Source organism: Pongo abelii, chromosome 13, assembly GCF_028885655.2.
Source record: "Pongo abelii isolate AG06213 chromosome 13, NHGRI_mPonAbe1-v2.0_pri, whole genome shotgun sequence".
Taxonomy (NCBI): domain Eukaryota; kingdom Metazoa; phylum Chordata; class Mammalia; order Primates; family Hominidae; genus Pongo; species Pongo abelii.
The window spans coordinates 78,816,864-78,836,647 of record NC_071998.2 but is presented as its reverse complement, the minus strand read 5'-3'; the positions used below and the strand labels follow the sequence as shown (position 1 = coordinate 78,836,647).

The 19,784-nt window shown below is 38.3% G+C and overlaps 2 protein-coding genes across 7 annotated transcripts in view; one reads left to right on the top strand and one right to left on the bottom strand.

Annotated features, from left to right (window-relative positions):
• Positions 1 to 19,784, top strand: part of CENPP (centromere protein P) — a 282,356-nt gene that overhangs the window by 183,936 nt on the left and 78,636 nt on the right. The gene's annotated exons all lie outside the window — the stretch shown is intronic.
• ECM2 (extracellular matrix protein 2) overlaps positions 1 to 19,784 on the bottom strand; it is a 40,918-nt gene that overhangs the window by 17,923 nt on the left and 3,211 nt on the right. For 2 of the 5 annotated variants that reach the window (XM_063714014.1, XM_024252024.3), the window contains exons 2-4: positions 9,340 to 9,658; positions 4,458 to 4,646; positions 1,406 to 1,912 (exon numbers count right to left, since the gene is read on the bottom strand). In XM_063714014.1, the coding sequence (XP_063570084.1) occupies positions 1,406 to 1,912; positions 4,458 to 4,646; positions 9,340 to 9,631 (988 nt within the window). In that variant the 5' untranslated portion in view covers positions 9,632 to 9,658. Of the gene's footprint in view, positions 1 to 1,405; positions 1,979 to 4,457; positions 4,647 to 9,339; positions 9,659 to 11,958; positions 12,077 to 19,784 lie in introns of all 5 variants that reach the window. The other 3 variants (XM_063714013.1, XM_024252022.3, XM_024252023.3) reach the window with 2 other exon arrangements.

Here is a 19,784-nt window from a genome sequence, read left to right as displayed (position 1 = left end):
TGGAAACATGGGCAGAAGGTCTAGATGACCACATTCCCACTAGAATGTCAAAAACGAAGGGAAAAAACAACTGACAGTACCAAGTGCAAGCAGGCTGCAGAGAGGCAGGAGCTCCCCAGCGTGCAGGTGGGAAAGGAACAGCCACTTTAGAGAACTGTCGGGCATTTTCTTGTAAACTTAAACATGTATTTACCATATCCGCAGTCCCACTCCTGGGCATTGCCCTAGAGAAATGAACACTTAGGTCCACACAAACATCTGTACGTGGATGTTTATAGCAACTTTATACATAATCACCCCCAACTGGAAACAACTCAGATGATGTTTAACTGATACGAAACCCTGCCCCATCCACATGATGGAACACTACTTGGCAGAAGAGAGGAAGGAACTACTAATACACAAAACAAAATGGGTGGCTTTCAAAAACATTAGAAGCCAGACTGAAAGGGCTATGTGTTGTATGATTCCATTTATGTGACACTCTGGAAAAGGCAAAACTGTAGAGACAGAAAACAGATCAGTGTTCTGTAGTGGCCAGTGACTGGTGGAGGGGGAAACAAGGAATTTTGGGGAGTGATAGAATGTCCTATATCTTAATTTTGGTGGTGGTTACATGACTATGTGCATTTGTCAAAACTCAGAGCTATATACTAAAAATAAGTTTTACTACATATAAATTATACCTCATTAAAGCTGATTTTTAAGAAACATCAGTAGGAAATCATCATTTGATTTGGAGGAGCTTGCTTTATACCTAACTGCTATTCTGCAGTAAACAGCTATCTCTTCTGCAAAGTTTATATATTTGAAGATTATGAAATTAGTCTATTCAGGATCAATTTTTAGGATGAAATTAAACTACAATCTTCATAGAGCAATGAGAATTGTTCACTTTTTTTTTTTTTTTTTTTTTTTTTAAGAGACAGGATCTCGCTCTGTTGCCTAGACTGGTCTGAAACTACTGGGCTGAAGCCATTCCCCCACCTCAGCCTCCTGAGTAGCTGGGACTACAAGTGTATACAACTGCATGTGGCTAAGAGTTATTTACTTTTTTTTTTTTTTTTGAGATGGAGTCTCGCTCAAGTGCCCAGGCTAGAGAACAGTGGCTCAATCTCAGCTCACTGCAACCTCTGCCTCCTGGATTCAAACGATTCTCCTGCCTCGGCCTTCTAAGTAGCTGGGATTACCGGCGTGCCCCACCATGCCCGGCTAATTTTTGTATTTTTGTTAGAGATGGGGTTTCACCATATTGTCCAGGCTGGTCTCGAACCCCTGACCTCAGGTGATCTGGCCACCTCAGCCTCTCAAAGTGCTGAGATTATAGGCGTGAGCCACCGTGCCCAGATGCTAAGAGTCATTTACTTTTAAAGCACAAAATAAAGCAGAGGTCAACATCTCTTACCAGTGAGCTCCAGACTTGTTATCTGTGGTGCTGTCAGCGGTGGTATCTGGGTAAGCATGGCGTTGATGCAGCTGATGGTCCTGTAGGACAGAGAGCACCCGCTTGGCAGGCGCAGTGTGCCTCTGGGAGGAGCAGGAAGCGGGGATCGAGAGGGCATTCGGAACATATCTCCTCTTACCAGGTCCTCCTCGTCCTCCTCATCCTCCTCACCCTCCTCACCCTCCTCCTCCTCATCCTCCTCCTCTTCCCTTCCTTGGCGTTGTTGCTGGTGTGCCAGCCTCCTCTCCTCTCCAGGCCTCTGCTTTCTGTCTCCTCCTCTGCTGTCCCCCTCACTGTAAAGTTGCCCCTGATTTCTAGATCCAGGGGTCTCTCTCTTTTGCTCTGTATCTTCTTCTTTCACTTCTTCATCCTCCTCAGATTGAAGTGCTTCTTTTCTTACTATTTGGTCCATTCCCACCTGAGGAGGTGGCAGTTGCTTATGAAGTAAATTGGTAGGTTCTCTTTGTTCTGAAGAATCACCAGAAAATTCATTTCTATCATTTAATGCTATACCACTGAGTAGAGAATAGGAGACTAATGACCACGCAAGGATGAGGTAGCAGAGATAAGTTGATGGATGATATTAATAAAAGAAAAAATCATAATGAAAATGAGGTTAGTAAATATTATTCCCTCCAAGTATTTGAGTGCAATTTAAAGACGAAATGCACCTTGAAATTTTTGCTTAAGAAGTTTTAATAGTCACTTTATTTCTATTTTGTAAGATCTGTTACATTTTATTCACCTGTGGGCCTTAATACTAATTTTTATATTAAATAACTTAATGCTTATTTTTGCTAACATATCATGATACCTGGTGACTAAGGAGGGAATAATATTGCCACATGAGGCAAAATGGTAAGCAATCCTGTTGTGAGATTGTGTTATAATCAGATGTGATACCTTTATAATAGATACTGTTCTGTTCACTGGGGCTATTGCTAATGTGAGAATTTGCAGACTGTTTACCAGACATTAAAAAAGTGAAACAGGTGTATATTTTACTTGCTTATAGCAGTGAAACCAACTTTTGTTTATAGATTTGTCATTATTTTTGTCCATGGCATCATAACATCATCCTCTGAAATTCAGAATTATAGAGAGAAAGTTTTCCTCCTTCTCTCTCCCAGACTCTATACTTAAATCATCTTTACTACCTGAGACTTACAAATGACATTCTGGACTTAAGTGATGTTGCTTTAACTTAGACATATGCCCAGGAGTGCTGTTTATCCTTCCATGATGGTGGGAGTAGAATAAATGATAGTAGACAGTTAATCTACATTTATATTTAGCTGTTAAATCTTTGGCAGAAAGTGGGGAAGACATGACAAAGACTAGATTCAAATTCACTTTCTGGGTAAACAGTTCTAGGAAGAACTGATTTCACAGTGCATAATTTTTTTCCCCCCGAGATGGAGTCTTGCTCTGTTGCCCAGGCTGGAATGCAGTGGCATGATCTCGGCTCACTGCACCCTCCACCTCCCGGGTTCAAGCGATTCTCCTGCCTCAGCCTCCCAAGTAGCTGAGATTACAGGCACTCCACCACCATGCCAGGCTAATTTTTGTATTTTTAGTAGAGATGGGGTTTCACCGTGTTGACCAGGCTGGTCTCGAACACCTGACCTTGTGATCCTCCCGCTCAGCCTCCCAAAGTGCTGGGATTACAGGTGTGAGCTACCGTGCCCAGCCAGAGTGCATACATTTTCTTCCATCAAGATTTAAAAATTTACTTAATCATATGCCTACTTTTATTTAACACTATATATAAACTACTCCCAAAAATAACTCAGGAAATATAATTATTTGGAGAAATTACTTGAGATATCAATTCAGTATGTATTATAAAGTCTGTGAATTATTTTTTCACATCTCTAGCAAAACATGCAGAAGAATAGGAAAAAGTTAGTAAAAGGAAACTAAAGCTATCATATTGAAACATTTAAAATCCTTCCTGTATATCCAAGTTTATTTTTCCAAAATAACTACATTTCAAGAATACTCCAAGTCTTCTGAAAAAATTTCTGAGAATTTGTGACTCTTACTTTGTAAACCTTGTATTTATTTCACTCCAAGGAATCCATTTCATTGAACACTTTTTTCCTAACTCTTTTTAAACATTACTGAAATATTTGGTAGTATAAAGCAAAACACAATTTCTAAATAGTCAAAAGTTTTTCCTGGCAAGGAGACTTTTGTAGACACCTACCCTGTGATCATCTGTGTGCATGGGAGCAATCTACCTTGGTTATAGACAAGAGAAGATGTCCCTATCCCTTCCCAGCCAATTATTTAACAAGTATTTATTTGCTTATTTTCATAAGGTGTTGGTTAGGCTTTTCTCAGAGGAGACTGGGCCTCCCTCTTAAGGGTCCTTCATTCAGTCAGGTATGAGCCTCATTGGAGAAGGGGTCCATGAGCAGCCAACAAAACCCGCGCTGTGATCTCCTGCACACAGAAGTGCCACATGAGAAAATCATGCTTCAGGCTACACTTCTGCATTTTCCTGGAATTATCCAAGCAGTGGTGTGGGTTCCTGTGCTGCCTTTGAGTGGTTGGGTATAGCCAGAGGGTTGGGGCTTTGTTTTCTTTAGATGCAAATCACTCTTCCTTTGTTTACCTTGGCTTCAAGGTGATAAAGCCACCTTGCGTTGGATTAAGTGGGATAATGCACATACAGACCAAAGCAGAGCCCTTAACACAATAAGAATTCAGGATCTGTTGTAGAAATTCTGTTACCATATCTCTAAAGCTGAGAGTCAAATGTGGAATGTAATCTCAGCCAAGTTTACTGAATCTGATAGAGCTAGAACTATAAAGCCACAGTCTATTATTTATATCCCCTACCATACATTTTCCCAGATATTTTCTATGTTAATCAGCATTTTGCCAATATTTTAAGTACTCAGATCTGACTAATGTATCGTAATTTTAATCTAAAATTAGTAACAAAAACAAATGGAAGTTAAAGATTAATCACACACTGATATTTTGCTTAGCTAAATCTCTGTACCAGTAGCAGAGCAGACTGGGCAGCATTCCCCTTCAGGTATAACTGTTTGGGGGCACCTCTGGGGATGGCACATGGTTTCATCACAAAGCACTCTTCCATCTGAGCAGAGGCAGGTAGTGCAGGGCTCAGGCGACCACACAGCTTTGTTGTACATGGTTATGCCCTTTACCAAACAGTGTCCCTTCTTTCCTAGAAGAAAACAAAAGCACAAATTTAAATTTCTTATGTGATTATCGGCAACTGTGAATGGAAGTAAAGACAATGTGAAGTCAAACTGCTCTAACCACACAAGAATAGAATTCTATGTGCATTCATGTATAGGGTAAAGATGTCGTATAGACATAAGAAATGCTGAAATGCTTTTCACAGGCTCTCCTCTCAGCCCTTTCACGTAGGCTCTAAGAGTGAACTCCTCATGGTAACTTGGGGCTGAACTGCGCTTCCATTTTGTATCCATCAGGATAGATTAAATTATACAACATCAACAAACAATCCCCAAATCTCAGTTATTTTTCATTTGTACTTTGTGTCTAATGTGGGGACACAGGGGCTCAGCTCATCATATTCACTCAGGATTCATCTATAAGCAGGCTGTCCTGATCACTGCAGTAGTGGAAATGTGAGATTACAAATCACATATGAGCTCTAAAAGTGTCTAATTATACTGACCAAAGCAAATTGTACGGCCACACCAGACTTCCCAAGCCGCCAGCCAATCCAGTTCCCTCATGTGACCAGACAGCTGAGCTAGCACTAATGATGAGCTCACAGCCCACCCTTGATGTGCACATGGGAATAGGTGAAACCAGACAGCATGCTTCCGTGGTGCTTCTCAATGAGACACTGAGCTATCTCTTTTATGGTTTATTATGCTATTGAAATATGATTCACATACTATAATATTCACCCTTTTAAAGTGTATAATACTGTCTGGGCGCGGTGGCTCATGCCTGTAATCCCAGCGCTTTGGGGGTCTGAGGTAACTTGAGACCAAGAGTTTGAGACCAGCCTGGGCAACATGGTGAAACCCCATCTCCTCTAAAAATACAAAAATTAGCCGAGTGTGGTGGCACATGCCTGAAGTCCCAGCTACTCAGAAAGCTGAGGCATGAGAATTGCTTGAACCCAGGAGGTGGAGGTTGCAGTGAGCCAAGATCGTTCTACTGCACTCCAGCCTGGGCAACAGAGCAAGACTGTCTCTAAATAAATAAATAAACAAATAAAGTGCATGATGCGGTGCGTATATTCATTTCCCTACATACAAGATTGTAGATATGTGGATAAGTGTATCAGCTAAGCAGGCCATTAGAAAGCTGAGGAGAATATAGAGGGGATGTTTTTCTTCCAACCCTGGTGTCATTCCAGATAACTTTCATCCATCTGAGCCACTGTCCCCAAGTTCCACCCCCAAATGAGCCTCTCACATTAGTCCCCTCCTTTCCCCGACCACTAACTCAGCCCAATTCAGGCCCTACCCATCTCTCATTCGGATACTTGCAATAGGCTAATCCCACCTACCCAATTCCTCCTCTGAACAAAAATACACATATGAGTTTCTTCCGGGTTATCAGAAGCACTACACTCTATCAAAATTTCCATGGCCTCTTTTTGCAGAAATGGAAAAGCTGATCCTTTAATTCATATGGAACTATAGGGGATCCCAAATAACCAAAGCAATCTTGAGAAAAAAGAACAAAGTTGGAGATCTCACACTTCCAGATTTCAAAAAGCTCACTATAAAGATACGATAATCAGCTGTTGTCAGTGTGATACTAGTATAAGCATAGACATATAGGCCAATGGAACACTGAAAGTCAGACATACATCTATGAATAATTGATTTTCAAGAAGGGTGTCAAGACCATTCAGTGGAGGAAAGAACAATCTTCAACAACTGGTGCTGGGACAACAACAGCAAGAGAATGAAGCTGAATCCCTGCCTTTCACCAAATACAAACATTAGCTCAAAATGGATCAAAGACCTAATATATCTTATATTTAGACCTTTGCTCTAAATATAGGAGCTAAGACTACAACACTCTTAGAAAAATCCATAGGGGAAAATCTTTATGACCTCATATTTGGCAGTGAATTCTTAGATATGACACCTAAAGAAAAAGATAAATTAGACTTTATCAAAATTAAAAATTTGGTGCATCAAAGGACATTGTTAAGAAAGTGAAAGGATGGTGTACACAATGGGAGAGACTATGTGAAATCATATATCTGATAAGGTCCTGATATCCAGAATATTCATAAAGAACTCTTACAACTCAACTACAGAAAGGCAATGCAATTAAAAAATGGGCAAAACTTGCCCAATACAGTGGCTCTCGCCTGTAATTCCAGCACTTTGGGAGGCCAAGGAGGGAAGATTTCTTAAGGCCAGGAATTTGAGACCGGCCTGGACAACATAATGGGATGCTGTCTCTACAAAAAAAGTTAAAAAGTTAGCCAGGTGTGGTGGTGCATTCTTGTAGTCCAAGCTACTTGGGAGGCTGAGGCAGAGGATCACTGAAGCCCAGGAGTTCAAGACTGCAGTGAGCTGTGATTGTACCACTGTATTCCAGCCTGGACAGCAGAGCAAGACCCCATCTCTTAAAAGAAGAAAGAAATAGGCATAGGGGTTGAATAGATATTTCTCCAAGGAAGATATGCAGATGGACAACATGCACATAAAAAGATGCTTAACATCATTAGTTGTTAGGGAAATGCAAATCAAAAGCACAATGAGATACCACTTCAGACAAGAACAGCTATAATTAAAAATAAATAACAATTGTTGGCAGGAATGTAGAGAAACTGGAGTCCTCTTCCATTGCTGGTGGGCATATATAACAGCATAGCCACTTTGGAAAACATTTGGCAGTTCATCAATAAATTAAATATAGAATTACCAAATGGCCCAACAGTTCCCCTCCTAAGTATATACCCAAAAGAATTGAAAATAGGTGTTGAAAGAAAACTTATATTAATGTTCATAGCTGTGTTATTCATGATAGCCAAAAGGTGGAAACAGCCCAGATGTTCATCAACTGGTAGACAATATGGATAAACAAATATGGTATAGCCATACAATGGAATATTATTCAGCCATAAAAAGGAATGAAGTTCTGATACAGGCATTAATCATAGATGAACTTTAAAAACATTATACTAAGTAAAGAAGTCAGATACACAAGGCCACATATTATGTGATTCTATTTACGTGAAATTTCCAGAATAGGCAAATTCATAGAGACAGAACAGATTAGTGGTTGCCAAGGGCTGGGAGTGGGGAGAAATAGGGAGTTTAGGTACAGAGTTTCCTTTTGGTGGGACGAAAATGTGCAGAAACAAGATAGTGGTGATGGTTGCACAATATTGTGAATGTACTAAATGCTATTGAATTGTACACTTTAAAATGGATGAAATGGTAAATTTTGTGTTATGTGTGGTTATACAATCAAAAAGTACTGTAAGATCACTGGAAAATATTTTCGGACAATTTGGAAATACTTAGTATATATCTTCTGTACTTTTATGCATACCACCCTTTAGTACATATAAAAACATTTTTTTTAAACAAGTTTGAGATCACATGAATACTTCTTTTTCGGCCTTTTTGTTTTCCATTATTATAGCTTAGCTATCTTTCCACTTAACTAAAAAAATTGACCTCATCTTTCTTTAGCAGTTATGAGTACATTATTATTACAATTTTTTTAAGTTGATTTCTCTTCCTTTCTTTTCCAAATCATGTTGTAAGTGTGGCCTAAATTGCCTATTTTCAGGATAATTGTATATTATTTCTGTTAAATTCAGGGAAATAATTAATGAAGAAGCATTTAGCTGTATTGAGACAATATATGAAATACTGCCACAGAACATTATATGGTGATATTTTCCGTTATTCTTTTGAAAGTCTTATTTAATGGTAACATGTCTATAATATACTTTTTCCTTCCAAATTTGGAAAAATGTAAACCATTTAATACTAGTTTTTAAAAATGCCTAATTGAAATCTTTAGCAGAATTTTTAGTCTTTTAAATCTTTAAAAAGTCAGGGGTTTAACCTATTTAAAATGAATTCAGTGGCTTTAATTCTATTTGTGGTTGAAAATTTTTGGTTGAAAATATGTAATAGCCATATGTTCACAGAATCATCTGAATAATTTATTTCTGTATTCTAGATGATCTATTGTTATAAATGGAAAGGTAGTTTATAAATGTTTATGTATATTATCTATGTTAGGATTACAACTATTTAAAATATATGCATAGTAAACATACTGGAAAGAAACCAAAATGATAACTATGATTTTGTAAATATAGTGGTAGGATAAGTAATTTTTGTCTAATAATTATAAATGTGTTCCTTAAGTTGTTTTTGTTTTTTGGGGGGTTGTTTTGTTTTGTTTTGTTTTTAATCTCGAGATGGAGTCTTGCTCTGTCGCCCAGGCTGGAGTGCAGTGGCGTGATCTCTGCTCACTGCAACCTCCACCTCCCAGGTTCAAGTGATTCTCCTGCCTCAGCCTCCCGAGTAGCTGGGATTACAGGTACATGCCACCACATCCGGCTAATTTTTTGTATTTTTAGTAGAGACGGGGTTTCAACATGTTGGCCAGGCTGGTCTTAAACTCCTGACCTTGTGATCTCTCCACCTCGGCCTCCCAAAGTGCTGGGATTACAGGTGTGAGCCACCGTGCGTGGCCCTATTTTTAAAATTATTTTAAAATGTATGTTTGTAGATTAAACCAAAAAGTAATATAATAACCTGGATTTTTCTTTAGAAAATTATCTTCTGGAGATGTTCTCCCTCTCTCCCTCTCTCCTTCTCTTTCCCCATACCATCTCTCACCCTCCTCCCTCCTTCTGTCTCTCTCTCATAGTGTTCTCTTACCTGGTAACACATTATAACTTGATTCTACTCCAGGAAAACTTGAAAAGGATTCAAACTTTTCCTCCATGCTATAATCAAAGTTAACAATAGGAAGTCTTGCTACTGGTGTAAAAATTGTTGTTTGTGGAATTCCAAGCTGTCTGTTTGATCTGTGCTTGTGTGAGGTTGAACTTTTCCTCAACCTTCTGTGGTAGATCTTCCTCCTTTGCTTCCTAGGAATTTCTTCATTTTGTCCAAAGTCAGTTTGAAAAATGATAAGCAGAAAAAAACAAAACAAAACCGCAATCTTCATGTTTGATTTTGTTCCACCAGCCAATTTCTAGAATGAAACAATATTTCAAAGTTAGTGGTGACTAAATTTTTACCTCTGAAAATTGGCTTATATAATTGCTTGTATGCCTCAGTAGCCAAGTCTTTGAGAAATTACACTTATGATATATGGGCTATACGCTATAGTATTATTGCCAAATCATAATTTGGAATTCTTCTATCAGAATCAAAACACTTTTTTTTTTTAAAATAGAGATGGGGTCTTGCTCCATCACCCAGGCTGGAGTGCAGTGATTCAGTCATGACTCACTGCAGCCTTGAACTCCTGGGCTCAAGCAGTCCTCCAGCATTGGCCTCCCAAAGTGCTGGGATTACAGCATGAGTCACCATGCCTGGCCAGAACTTTTTTGTATCTTACCTTTATCTTTAGACCAGGAATTAGAAACTTTTTTCTATAAAGGGCCAGATAGTAAATATTTGAGGCATCATAGGCTATACCTTCTCTGTCATAACTATTCAGCTCTGTCATTGTAGCATGAAAGCAGCCATAGACAATATGTTGGGGACCAGCCTCAACACTACCCGTAGGGTACCCAAAGCCCGGTGGCGACAAAGGAAGAGAAGAGACAGGTTAAGAGTTCATAAAGATGGGAGCCAGGGGGCCAGTTGCACAATGGAGGCTGCAAAAGGCCCAGAGTTCTGTTCTCCACACAATTTATTGAGTACAGTCACTTAGATCTAAGAAGCAGATGTTTAGGGCGAAACAGTGAAAGGGAGGCAGTATGTCATAGGCGTAATCTATAGCAATAGCGGTTTAAATGAATCTCCTTTGTGCTTAAACAGCATATCTTTAACTTATTGGAGAGTAGCTAGTAGGAGCAGGCTTAACTAGGAGCCTGTACGTCTGTCCACATTTCAGTGTTTCAGAGGAGTGTCTTTCTCCTTGAGCACAGTGTTTATAGATAAGAGAGCAGGTTGCACTCAGAGCATGGGAACATAATGGTGATAAGAAGGCTTTCCTCTCAGAGGCCTCTTGTGGCTTTCCACAACTTATTGTCCCATATTTTTATGGCCAGTTTATGCAGGCACTCCATAAGCCTTTTTCCCAACAACAATATGTAAACAAATGAGCATGGATGTGTTCCAGGGAAACTCATTACCAGTAAAGGTGGTGGATCACACATGGCCCCTTCTCTGGGCCCTACTGTTCTGCAGGCTTTCAAAGATTACTTGGGAGATTTCTGTCCACCTGTTTGCTAAGACATTCTGTGACTGATGTAATCCACAACCCATTTTCCCAGCTGTTTTCTGTTTTGTGCTTTTATTCTCTAGCTTTATAATTGTCTGGGGGGAAGGGCGTGATGGTACCATATAAAAATAACAGTCAATAGCATCAGTTATAAGGAGGTAAGAGTCAGAAAGAGTAACTCTTTAATTAGCTGGTCTCAGGGTTAGTATAGGTCCTTGCACATGGCAAAGCTGAAAAACATTTAAGAAATGAATATTTCGGCACTCTTGGTACAGTAGTAGCATTATGGTCAGACAGACTGGCGCAATCCCTGTGAAGTCTGGTGGCCAGGGACAAGAGAAACCTCCATCAAGGTCTCGTGCAGCTGTCATCAAAAGATTCACTCAGCCAATCTCTCTTGGCCTAAAGTTAGTCCTACAAAGGAAGGTTGGCAGTTTTGACTGCCTCTCAGAATTCTACAGCTGAGAAACACACACATACACACACACACACACACCTATACCCCTTGCAGCTTTCCTCCTGCTCTTGCCTCAGGTCCACTCACTGTCAGTGTTTCCTGAGATGAAAAGCCTTCTTTACACAGCCAGTATGGAGGAGAAACTAAAACCCCAGGGATCATAAGAACCCAGATCACAACAGATTTGCCGCTGTTGTCTTTTTAATGGGAATTTAAAGTATTTGGTGATTCTAGAAGGTTAAAGTAACTAACTTGCTCAGTGATGAAATTTATTTCAATTCTCACAGGCATACCTTGGTCTCCTTTGCCAACCAGAACAAATCTGTGATAGGAAGGAACGGTAAAACATCCAAGGTGATGTTACATACAGAGATGAATACCCTAAACTGCAAAGGAGAGGCATTGAAGGATTAAGGGATAAGAAGTGGCCATAGACTGCTAACCCAGTCATCTTGTTGGAACCTTAGAAAATACCTGAGAGGCCAGGCACTGTGGCTCATGCCTGTAATCCTAGCCCTATAGGAGGCCGAAACCAAGGTGGGAGGATTGCTTGAGGCCAGGAGTTTAAGACCAGAGTAAGGAACATAGCAGGACCTTGTCTCAACTAAAACATAAAAAATTAGCTGGGCATGGTGGTGCATACCTGTAGTCCTAGCTACTCAGGAGGCTGAGGCAGGAGGCTCACTTGAGTCCAGAAGTTCAAGGTTGCAGTGAGCAATGATTGCAGCACTGTACTCCAGCCTGGGTAACAGAGCGAGACTCTGTCTCAGAAAAAAAAAAAAAAAAAAAGAAAAAACCTGAAAGACCCTGCAAGCATTTGACTCAATCTGTCTGTCTGACCATTTGACCAAAGAAAGTACAGTCATGTACCACATAATGACTTTTTTGTCAGTGACAAATTGCATATACCATGATGGTCCCATAAAATTATAATGGAGCTGAAAATCTCTTATTGCCTAGAGATGTCACAGCATCATAGCATAACGCATTACTCATAATGTTTGTGGTGATGCTGGTATAAACAAACCTACTGCACTGCCAGTCATATAAAAATACAGCACAGGCTGGGCACGGTGGCTCAAGCCTATAATCCCAGCACTTTGGGAGGCCAAGGTGGGTGGATCACCTGAGGTCAGGAGTTCGAGACCAGCCTGCCCAACATGGTGAAACCCCACCTCTACTAAAAATATAAAATTAGCTGGGTGTGGTGGTGCATGCCTGTAATCCCAGCAACTCGGGAGGCTGAGACAGAAGAATCGCTTAAACCCAGGAGGCGGAGGTTGCACTGAGTAGCTAGGACTACAGGTATGCACCACCATGCCTGAAGTGCAGAGACTCTGTCTCCAAAAAAAAAAAAAAAAAAAAAAAGCACATACAATTATGTACAGTACAGTACATAATACTTTAATATACAACTATATTACTGGTTTATGTATTTACTATACTATACTTTTTATCATTGTTTTAGAGTACACGCCTTCTATCTATTTAAAAAAAAAAAAAGCTTTAACTGCAACAGCCTGAGGTGGTTCCTTCAAGAGGTATTTCAGAAGAAGGCATTCTTATCATGAGTGTTATTACACATGAAGACCTTCCAGTGGGACAAGATGTGGAGGTGGAAGACAGTGATATTGATGATCCAGACCCAATGAAGGCCTAGGCTAATGCGTGTTTGTCTCAGTTTTTAACAAAAATGTTTGAAAAGTTAAAAAATAAAAATAGAAAAAAGCTTATAAAATTACGCTATAAAGAAAGAAAATATTTTTGTACAACTGTACAATGTATTTGTGTTTTAAGCCAAGTGTTATTAAGAAAGAATTTTTTTAAATTCTTGAAACAAATGAAGATGAAAACACAGCACACCAAAACCTATGGGATACAGCAAAAGCAGTACTAAGAGGGAAGTTTACAGCAATAAACACCTACATCAACAAGTAGAAAAACTTCATATAAACAACCTAATAATACATCATAAAGAACTAGAAAAGCAAGGGCAAACCAAACCCAAAATTAGTGGAAAAAAAGAAATAATAAAGATCTGAACAGAAACCAAAAAAACTATAGAAAAGATGAATGAAATGAAAAGTTTTCTGAAACAATTTAAAAAATCAAGAAGCCTTTAGACAAAGAAAAAAAGAGGAATGCTATTACAAAAGAGTCAAAGTTTTTTTAAAAATAAAAAGTATATAAAGTTAAATTACAGTAAGCTAAGGCTAATTCATTATTGAAGAAATAAAAAACTTTTTTATAAATTTAGTAGACTCTTAGTGTACAGTGTTTATAAAATCTACAGTAGTGTATAGTAATGTCCTAGGCCTTCACACTCACTCACTGACTCACTGGAGTGACTTCCAGTCTTCCAAGCTCCATTCATGGTAAGTACCCTATATAGTGTACCATTTTTTTAATTCTTTTAGACCATATTCTTACCATACCTTTCCTATATTTAGATATGTTTATTATTTATTTATTTATTTAGAGACAGGGTCTGGCTCTGCCACCCAGGCTGGAGTGCAGTGGCACCATCTCAGCTCACTGCAACCTCCACTTCCTGGGTTCAAGCCAGTCTCACACCTCAGCCTCCCGAGTAGCTGGGACTACAGGAGCATGCCACCATGCCCAGCTGATTTTTATATTTTTTTTTGTAGAGACAGGATTTCACTATGTTGCCCAGGCAGGTCTCAAACTCCTGAGCTCAAGTGATTTCACCCATCTCAGCCTCACAGAGTGCTAGGATTACAGGCATGAGCCCCCACACCTGGCTTTAGATATGTTTAGATACACAAATATCATTCTGTTCCAGTTGCCTACAGTTTTCAGTACAGTCACGGGCTATACAGGTTTGTAGCCTAGGAGCAATAGGCTGTACCATATAGCCTAGGTGTAGAGTAGGTTGTCCCATCTAGGTTCGTGTAAGTACACTTTATGATGTATGACAACAAAATCATCTAACATCACATTTCTCAGAATGTATCCTTGTCGCTAAGTGACATATGACTGTAATTTGTTGATATCCAGGTTCTTAGAAGTCCGCTTCACAACCTAAGACAAGCTGTGGGAAATTCTAAGGGTATCTAAACTGAAAACCATGAGCATGAGCTCAGGGTAATGCATGCCTTCCTCAAGCCACAGTGTCTACCACCCAAATGTTTAGGAAATGCAGGGTGATCAGTGCTAAGTCTTGGCAAATATTGTGATTGTTTCTTAGTAGAAACCTACAATGGTAGTAGCAAACATATGGCTGCCATCCTGGGTCCTTGGCCTAGGTACAGATGCCACTAACTACTATTTTTTACATTCTGCATACAGTATATCACCTGAAGGCCAAGAAAATGAGCATGGTTTTGTGGAGATCACCTTCCCTGTATTGCCATAACAACATTCCTACTAGTTTGACAACTAGTAACAAGAGTGGCTCCATGAAGTAGAATGATACTCTAGGAAGCGACCATGATGTAACTTCAGACTTTTGGAGAGTCTGTGAAGTTACATCATGGTCGCTTCCTAGAGAATCATTCAGCCATTACACCAGTATTATGACAAAACTTATCAAATCTGACTCCCAGCCAACATGGAGTAATAGGGACCACGTATACCTTCCCACCTGAAACAACTTAAAAATAGAACAATATATATCTGAAGCATTTTCCAAACATTAAACAAAGAGCAGTCCAGGCCAGTGATCCCTGAAAGGGGTTGCAAATCAAATGCCCGGAGAGACCTGTGATTGACCTGCTTACTCCCTCAAGGGAGTTGCAGGGAGGGGAACACAGGCAGAGTCTAGCAGTCTCCATAAGTTGAAAAGATACAGCTGGAAATCTGAGGACACCAAAGAGACTAGTGTTCCTAGGGCAGAGTACAGAGAGGTGAGAGCTAACCCAGAGAAACCCTTCCAGAGATGTGAAGTCTTCCACTGAGTACTGGATAGCACATGTATGTAAGTAAACTATTAATACGTGAGACTGGGAAAAGAACTAACCTAAAGGACAAAGGGGGGGAGAAAAAAACCGGTCTCTGGAGCTTAAAAAAGACCAGGAAGAGTTTGTGTTCCACCAGTCAGAGTGGAAAACCTTACAATTCACAGGGCATCTGGTAGAGTACTCAGAAGAACATTAGCTCAGTAGAGGAAAATAATTAGCCCTAGGCTAAAGGCTGCTGTGATCCCATTTAATAAAGCTTAAAAGCAAGTCTTTCTGAAAGAATTAAACTGCGTACAATAACTTGACAGTGTCTCAGAGAACCCAACAAATGTTTTAGGATCCAATGTAAATTTACCAGGTATACAAAGAAACAGGAAAAGTTGACCCATAATGGGAAAAATCAGTTTATTGAAACCAATTCAGAAATGACAGTGCTGATATACTAATAAAGTAGGTGTTTAAAAATCATTATACCTATATTCTATATGTTCAAGAAGTTAGAGGAAAGATTAACCATGTAATGTAGAAACATAGAAGATACTTTTTAAAAACCCAAATCAAACTTTTAAAGATGAAAACTACAATGTGAGAGAGAAAAAATACATGAAAAGGGATGAATAGCAGATTAGACATTACCAAAAATAATTGGTGAACTTGTTTTCAAAAACTGCAAAAAGAAATAGACAAATCCACAATTATCGTCCAAAATTTCAACACTTCAATCCTAAATATTAGTTTCAAAAATAGTAGACAGATTACAAATTAAAATGAGATGCCTCTACATACCTATTAAATGTCTAAAACCCAAAACACTGACAACAGCCAGTGCTGGTGAGTGTGTGGAGCAACTGTAAGTCTTATTTGGTGCTGATGGGAATGCAAAATGGTACAGCCACTTTGGAAGATACTTTGGCAGTTTCTTATAAAACTTAACATACTGTTGCCATACAACCCAGCAATTGTGCCCCTTGGTGTTTACCCAAATAAGATGAAAATCTGTGTCCACACAAAAACCTGCACACAGATATGTATAGCAGCTTTACTCATAATTGCCAAAACTTAGAAGCAACCAACATGTTCTTCAATAGGTGAATGGAAAAAAAACTATAGTATATTCAGACAATGGAATATTATTCAACACCAAAAAGAAATGAGCCATCAAGCCATGAAAAAACATGGAGGAACCTTAAATGCATATAATATATAACTAAATGAAATAAGCCAACCTGAGATGGCATATGTATAATTTCAACTCTATGACATTCTAGAAAGGGCAAAACTATGCAAGCTATAAAAGAATAGTGGATTTGGGGTGGAGAGGGATGAATAGGTGGAACACAGAGGATTCTTAGAGCAGTGAAACTCTTCTGATACAGTATAGTCAGCCCTTTATATCACAGGTTCTGCATCTGTGGATTCAACCAACCATGAGTGAAAAATGTAGTTTAGCCTATGTAGCATTTGTGCTGAACATATGCAGACTTTTTTTTCTTGTCATTGTCCCCTAAATGATACAGTATAACAACTACTTAGCCTATACAGTGTATTAGGTGTAAGTAATCTAGAGATTATTTAAAGTATACAGGAGGATATGTGTGTATTATATGCAAATACTACACCATTTTATATAAGGAACTTGAGCAGCCTCAGATTTTGGTGTCCTTGAGGGATCCTGGAACCAGTCCCCCAAGGGTAGCAAGGGATGACAGTACTATAAAGGTGGGTACATGTCATTAAAAATTTGTCAAAACCCAAGAATACAGAGTAACAAGAGTGAACCCTAATGTAAACTATGGACATTGGGTGATAATGATATGTCAGCATAGATTTATCCATGGTATAAGATTTTGATAGTGGGGGAAAAGCACATATGAGAACTCTGTACTTTCCACTCAGTTTGCTCTGAATCTAAAACTGCTCTGAAAAAAGTCTGTTAAAAAAATTAATAGTCATTTTATGCCAATAAAAAGTAATTAATATTTTTAATTAATAGACAGAATATCAATAAGGATTTTAAAGACTTTAATACTATTAACCTATTTGTCCAAATTGTCCTGATAATTTGCCTTGTTTGTCCTAATGATTGTAGGTATGTACAAATTTAGTCGTTATATCTTTCTGGTGCATTTATCATTAGGTAGATACTTTCAGTGTCTCTGGGAGTGCTTTTGCTATAAGATCTACTTTGTCTAATATTAATGTAGTTGCATTTTTTTTCTTTCTTGACTTTTTAGATTCAGGAGGGTTGTATACAGGTTTGTTAACTGAGTATATTGTGTGGTACTGAAGTTTGGGATATGAATGATCCCATCACCCAGGTACTGAGCATAGTACCCAACAGTTTTTCAATCCTTGTTCTTCTCCCTGCCTTCCTCCCATGTCTATTGTTGCCATCTTTATGTCCATGAGTACCCAATGTTTAGCTCCTACTTATAAGGGAGAACATGTGGTCTTTGGTTTTCTGCTCCTGCATGTAGTTGCTTTCTTTTGGTTAATGTCTGCAAAATATATGTTTTGCTTTCAGCCTTTCTATATTTTTATATTTTCAGTATATCTCCTATTAGTGGCATATTGTGGAGTTTTTTAATGCAGTTTAACAATTTTTGTCTTTTAATTGGAACATTTAGGCTGTTTATATTTAATGTAAAATTTAATGTTTGAGTTGAAATATACTTTCTATTTGCTTTTTATTTGTCCTACATGTTCTATGTTCCTTTTTCTGTTTTCTTTCTTTTTAATTGGTTGCTTGGTTTTTATGATTTCATTAGTAATTATACACTTTTTACCACTCTCTTCTTTGTAGAGATTACCACATACATCCTTGACTTATCAAAGTCAATATAAATTAGTACCTTTACCTCTTCCTGGACAATACGAGAACCAGGATGAACTTTAACTCCATTTACCCTATCCCAGTATATATGCTGTTTCAGTTCTGTGTTTTAATTATATATGTATTTTTAAACCCTCAAAAGATTATTTTTATTTTGTCAAAGTTCATTTAGATCAGAATTTTTATCCTCATCACTATTAACGTTTTGCGCCAGATAATTCTTTTTTTTGTGGGGAGATGCCCTGTATATTATAGGCTATTTATCATCAATCCATGGCCTCTACCCACTAGATGCCATTAGTACCTTCCTCCTAGTTGTGACAACCAAAAATGTTTCCAGGCATTATCAAATGTAACCTGCCCCTCAGTTGAGAACCACTTGTTTAGGTTTACCTAAACATTTATCATTTTATTTTCCTTCGTTCCTTCCTATATCTCGTTTCTTCTATTAGAATTATTTTCTTCTTGACTGAAGAACACCTTCTAGTAATTCCTTTTGTGCAGATGTGTTGATCAGTTCTTTTTGTTTACCTGAAAGGATGTATTTGTTAGATACACATTCTGGGGTTGACAAGTGTTTTCTTTGAGCATTTTAAAGATACAGTTGATTTTTTCCCCCCACACTTTCATTTCCTTCCTAGCTTCCAGTATTTTATTGTTGCCTTCTTCCCACTACTTTTCTTTTTCTTTTTTTATTTAAATTTTTTTTTTTTTTTTTTTGAGATGAGGTCTCACTATGTTGCCTGGGCTGGCCTTGAACTCCCTAGGCTAAAGCGATCCACCTGACTCAACCTTTCAAGTGGCTGGGACTACAGGCATGAACTACCACACCCGGCTCGAAGATACAATTTCTATGTCTTCTTTTTTCCATTGTTTTGAGAAATCATCTCTCAATCTAATTTTTTCACTTTTAAAAGTAATTTTTTTTCTCTTGCTGTTTTTAAGATGTTCTCATTGTCTTTGGTTTTCAGCTGTTTCACTCTGTATATAAAGATATAATTTTCTTGTTTTTATCCTATTTGGCACTTCTTGAATTTGTGGCCTGATGTTATTCATCACATTTGGAAACTTCTCAGCCCTTAACTATACAAATAGTACATTCTCTTTTCCCTTTTTTCATTCTTTCTATAACTACAGATACTTGCATATCGGCTTTCTCATTGTGTCTTTAATGTCACTTTCCCCTCATTTGTATTTTTTGTTCGTCTGTCACTTCAATGATTCATCCTGGTTATTCTCTGAACTGATCTTCCAGTTCATTGATACTCTCTTCATCTGTGATTTATCTGCTATTAAATCTATCCATTGACTTCCTTGTTCTTTTATTGTATTTTCTAGTTTTCAGGTTTTCAGTATGTTCTTTTTGTTTCCAATTCTTTGTTAAAAATTTTAATCTCATCTTTTATTTTTTTAAACATATTAAAAATATTTGTTTTAAAGTCTGTGTCTGAAGACTAGGTTTTCTGGATCCTCTATGTGTCTATTTCGGTTGTCTCTTATTTCTTTAGGTTTTTAGCCATGTTTTGTCTCTTCATATACCTGATGACCTTTGATGGAGTGCCAGATATTGTATATGAAAATACTTGAGGATTTGCGTCTATTTCAGGCATAAGGTTAAGTACATTATGAATAGAATATTGAGTGATTTGAAGCTGGGCTTCACCATATTGAATTAATAATTATGCTTTGGGCTGGGTGCGGTGGCTCACGTCTGTA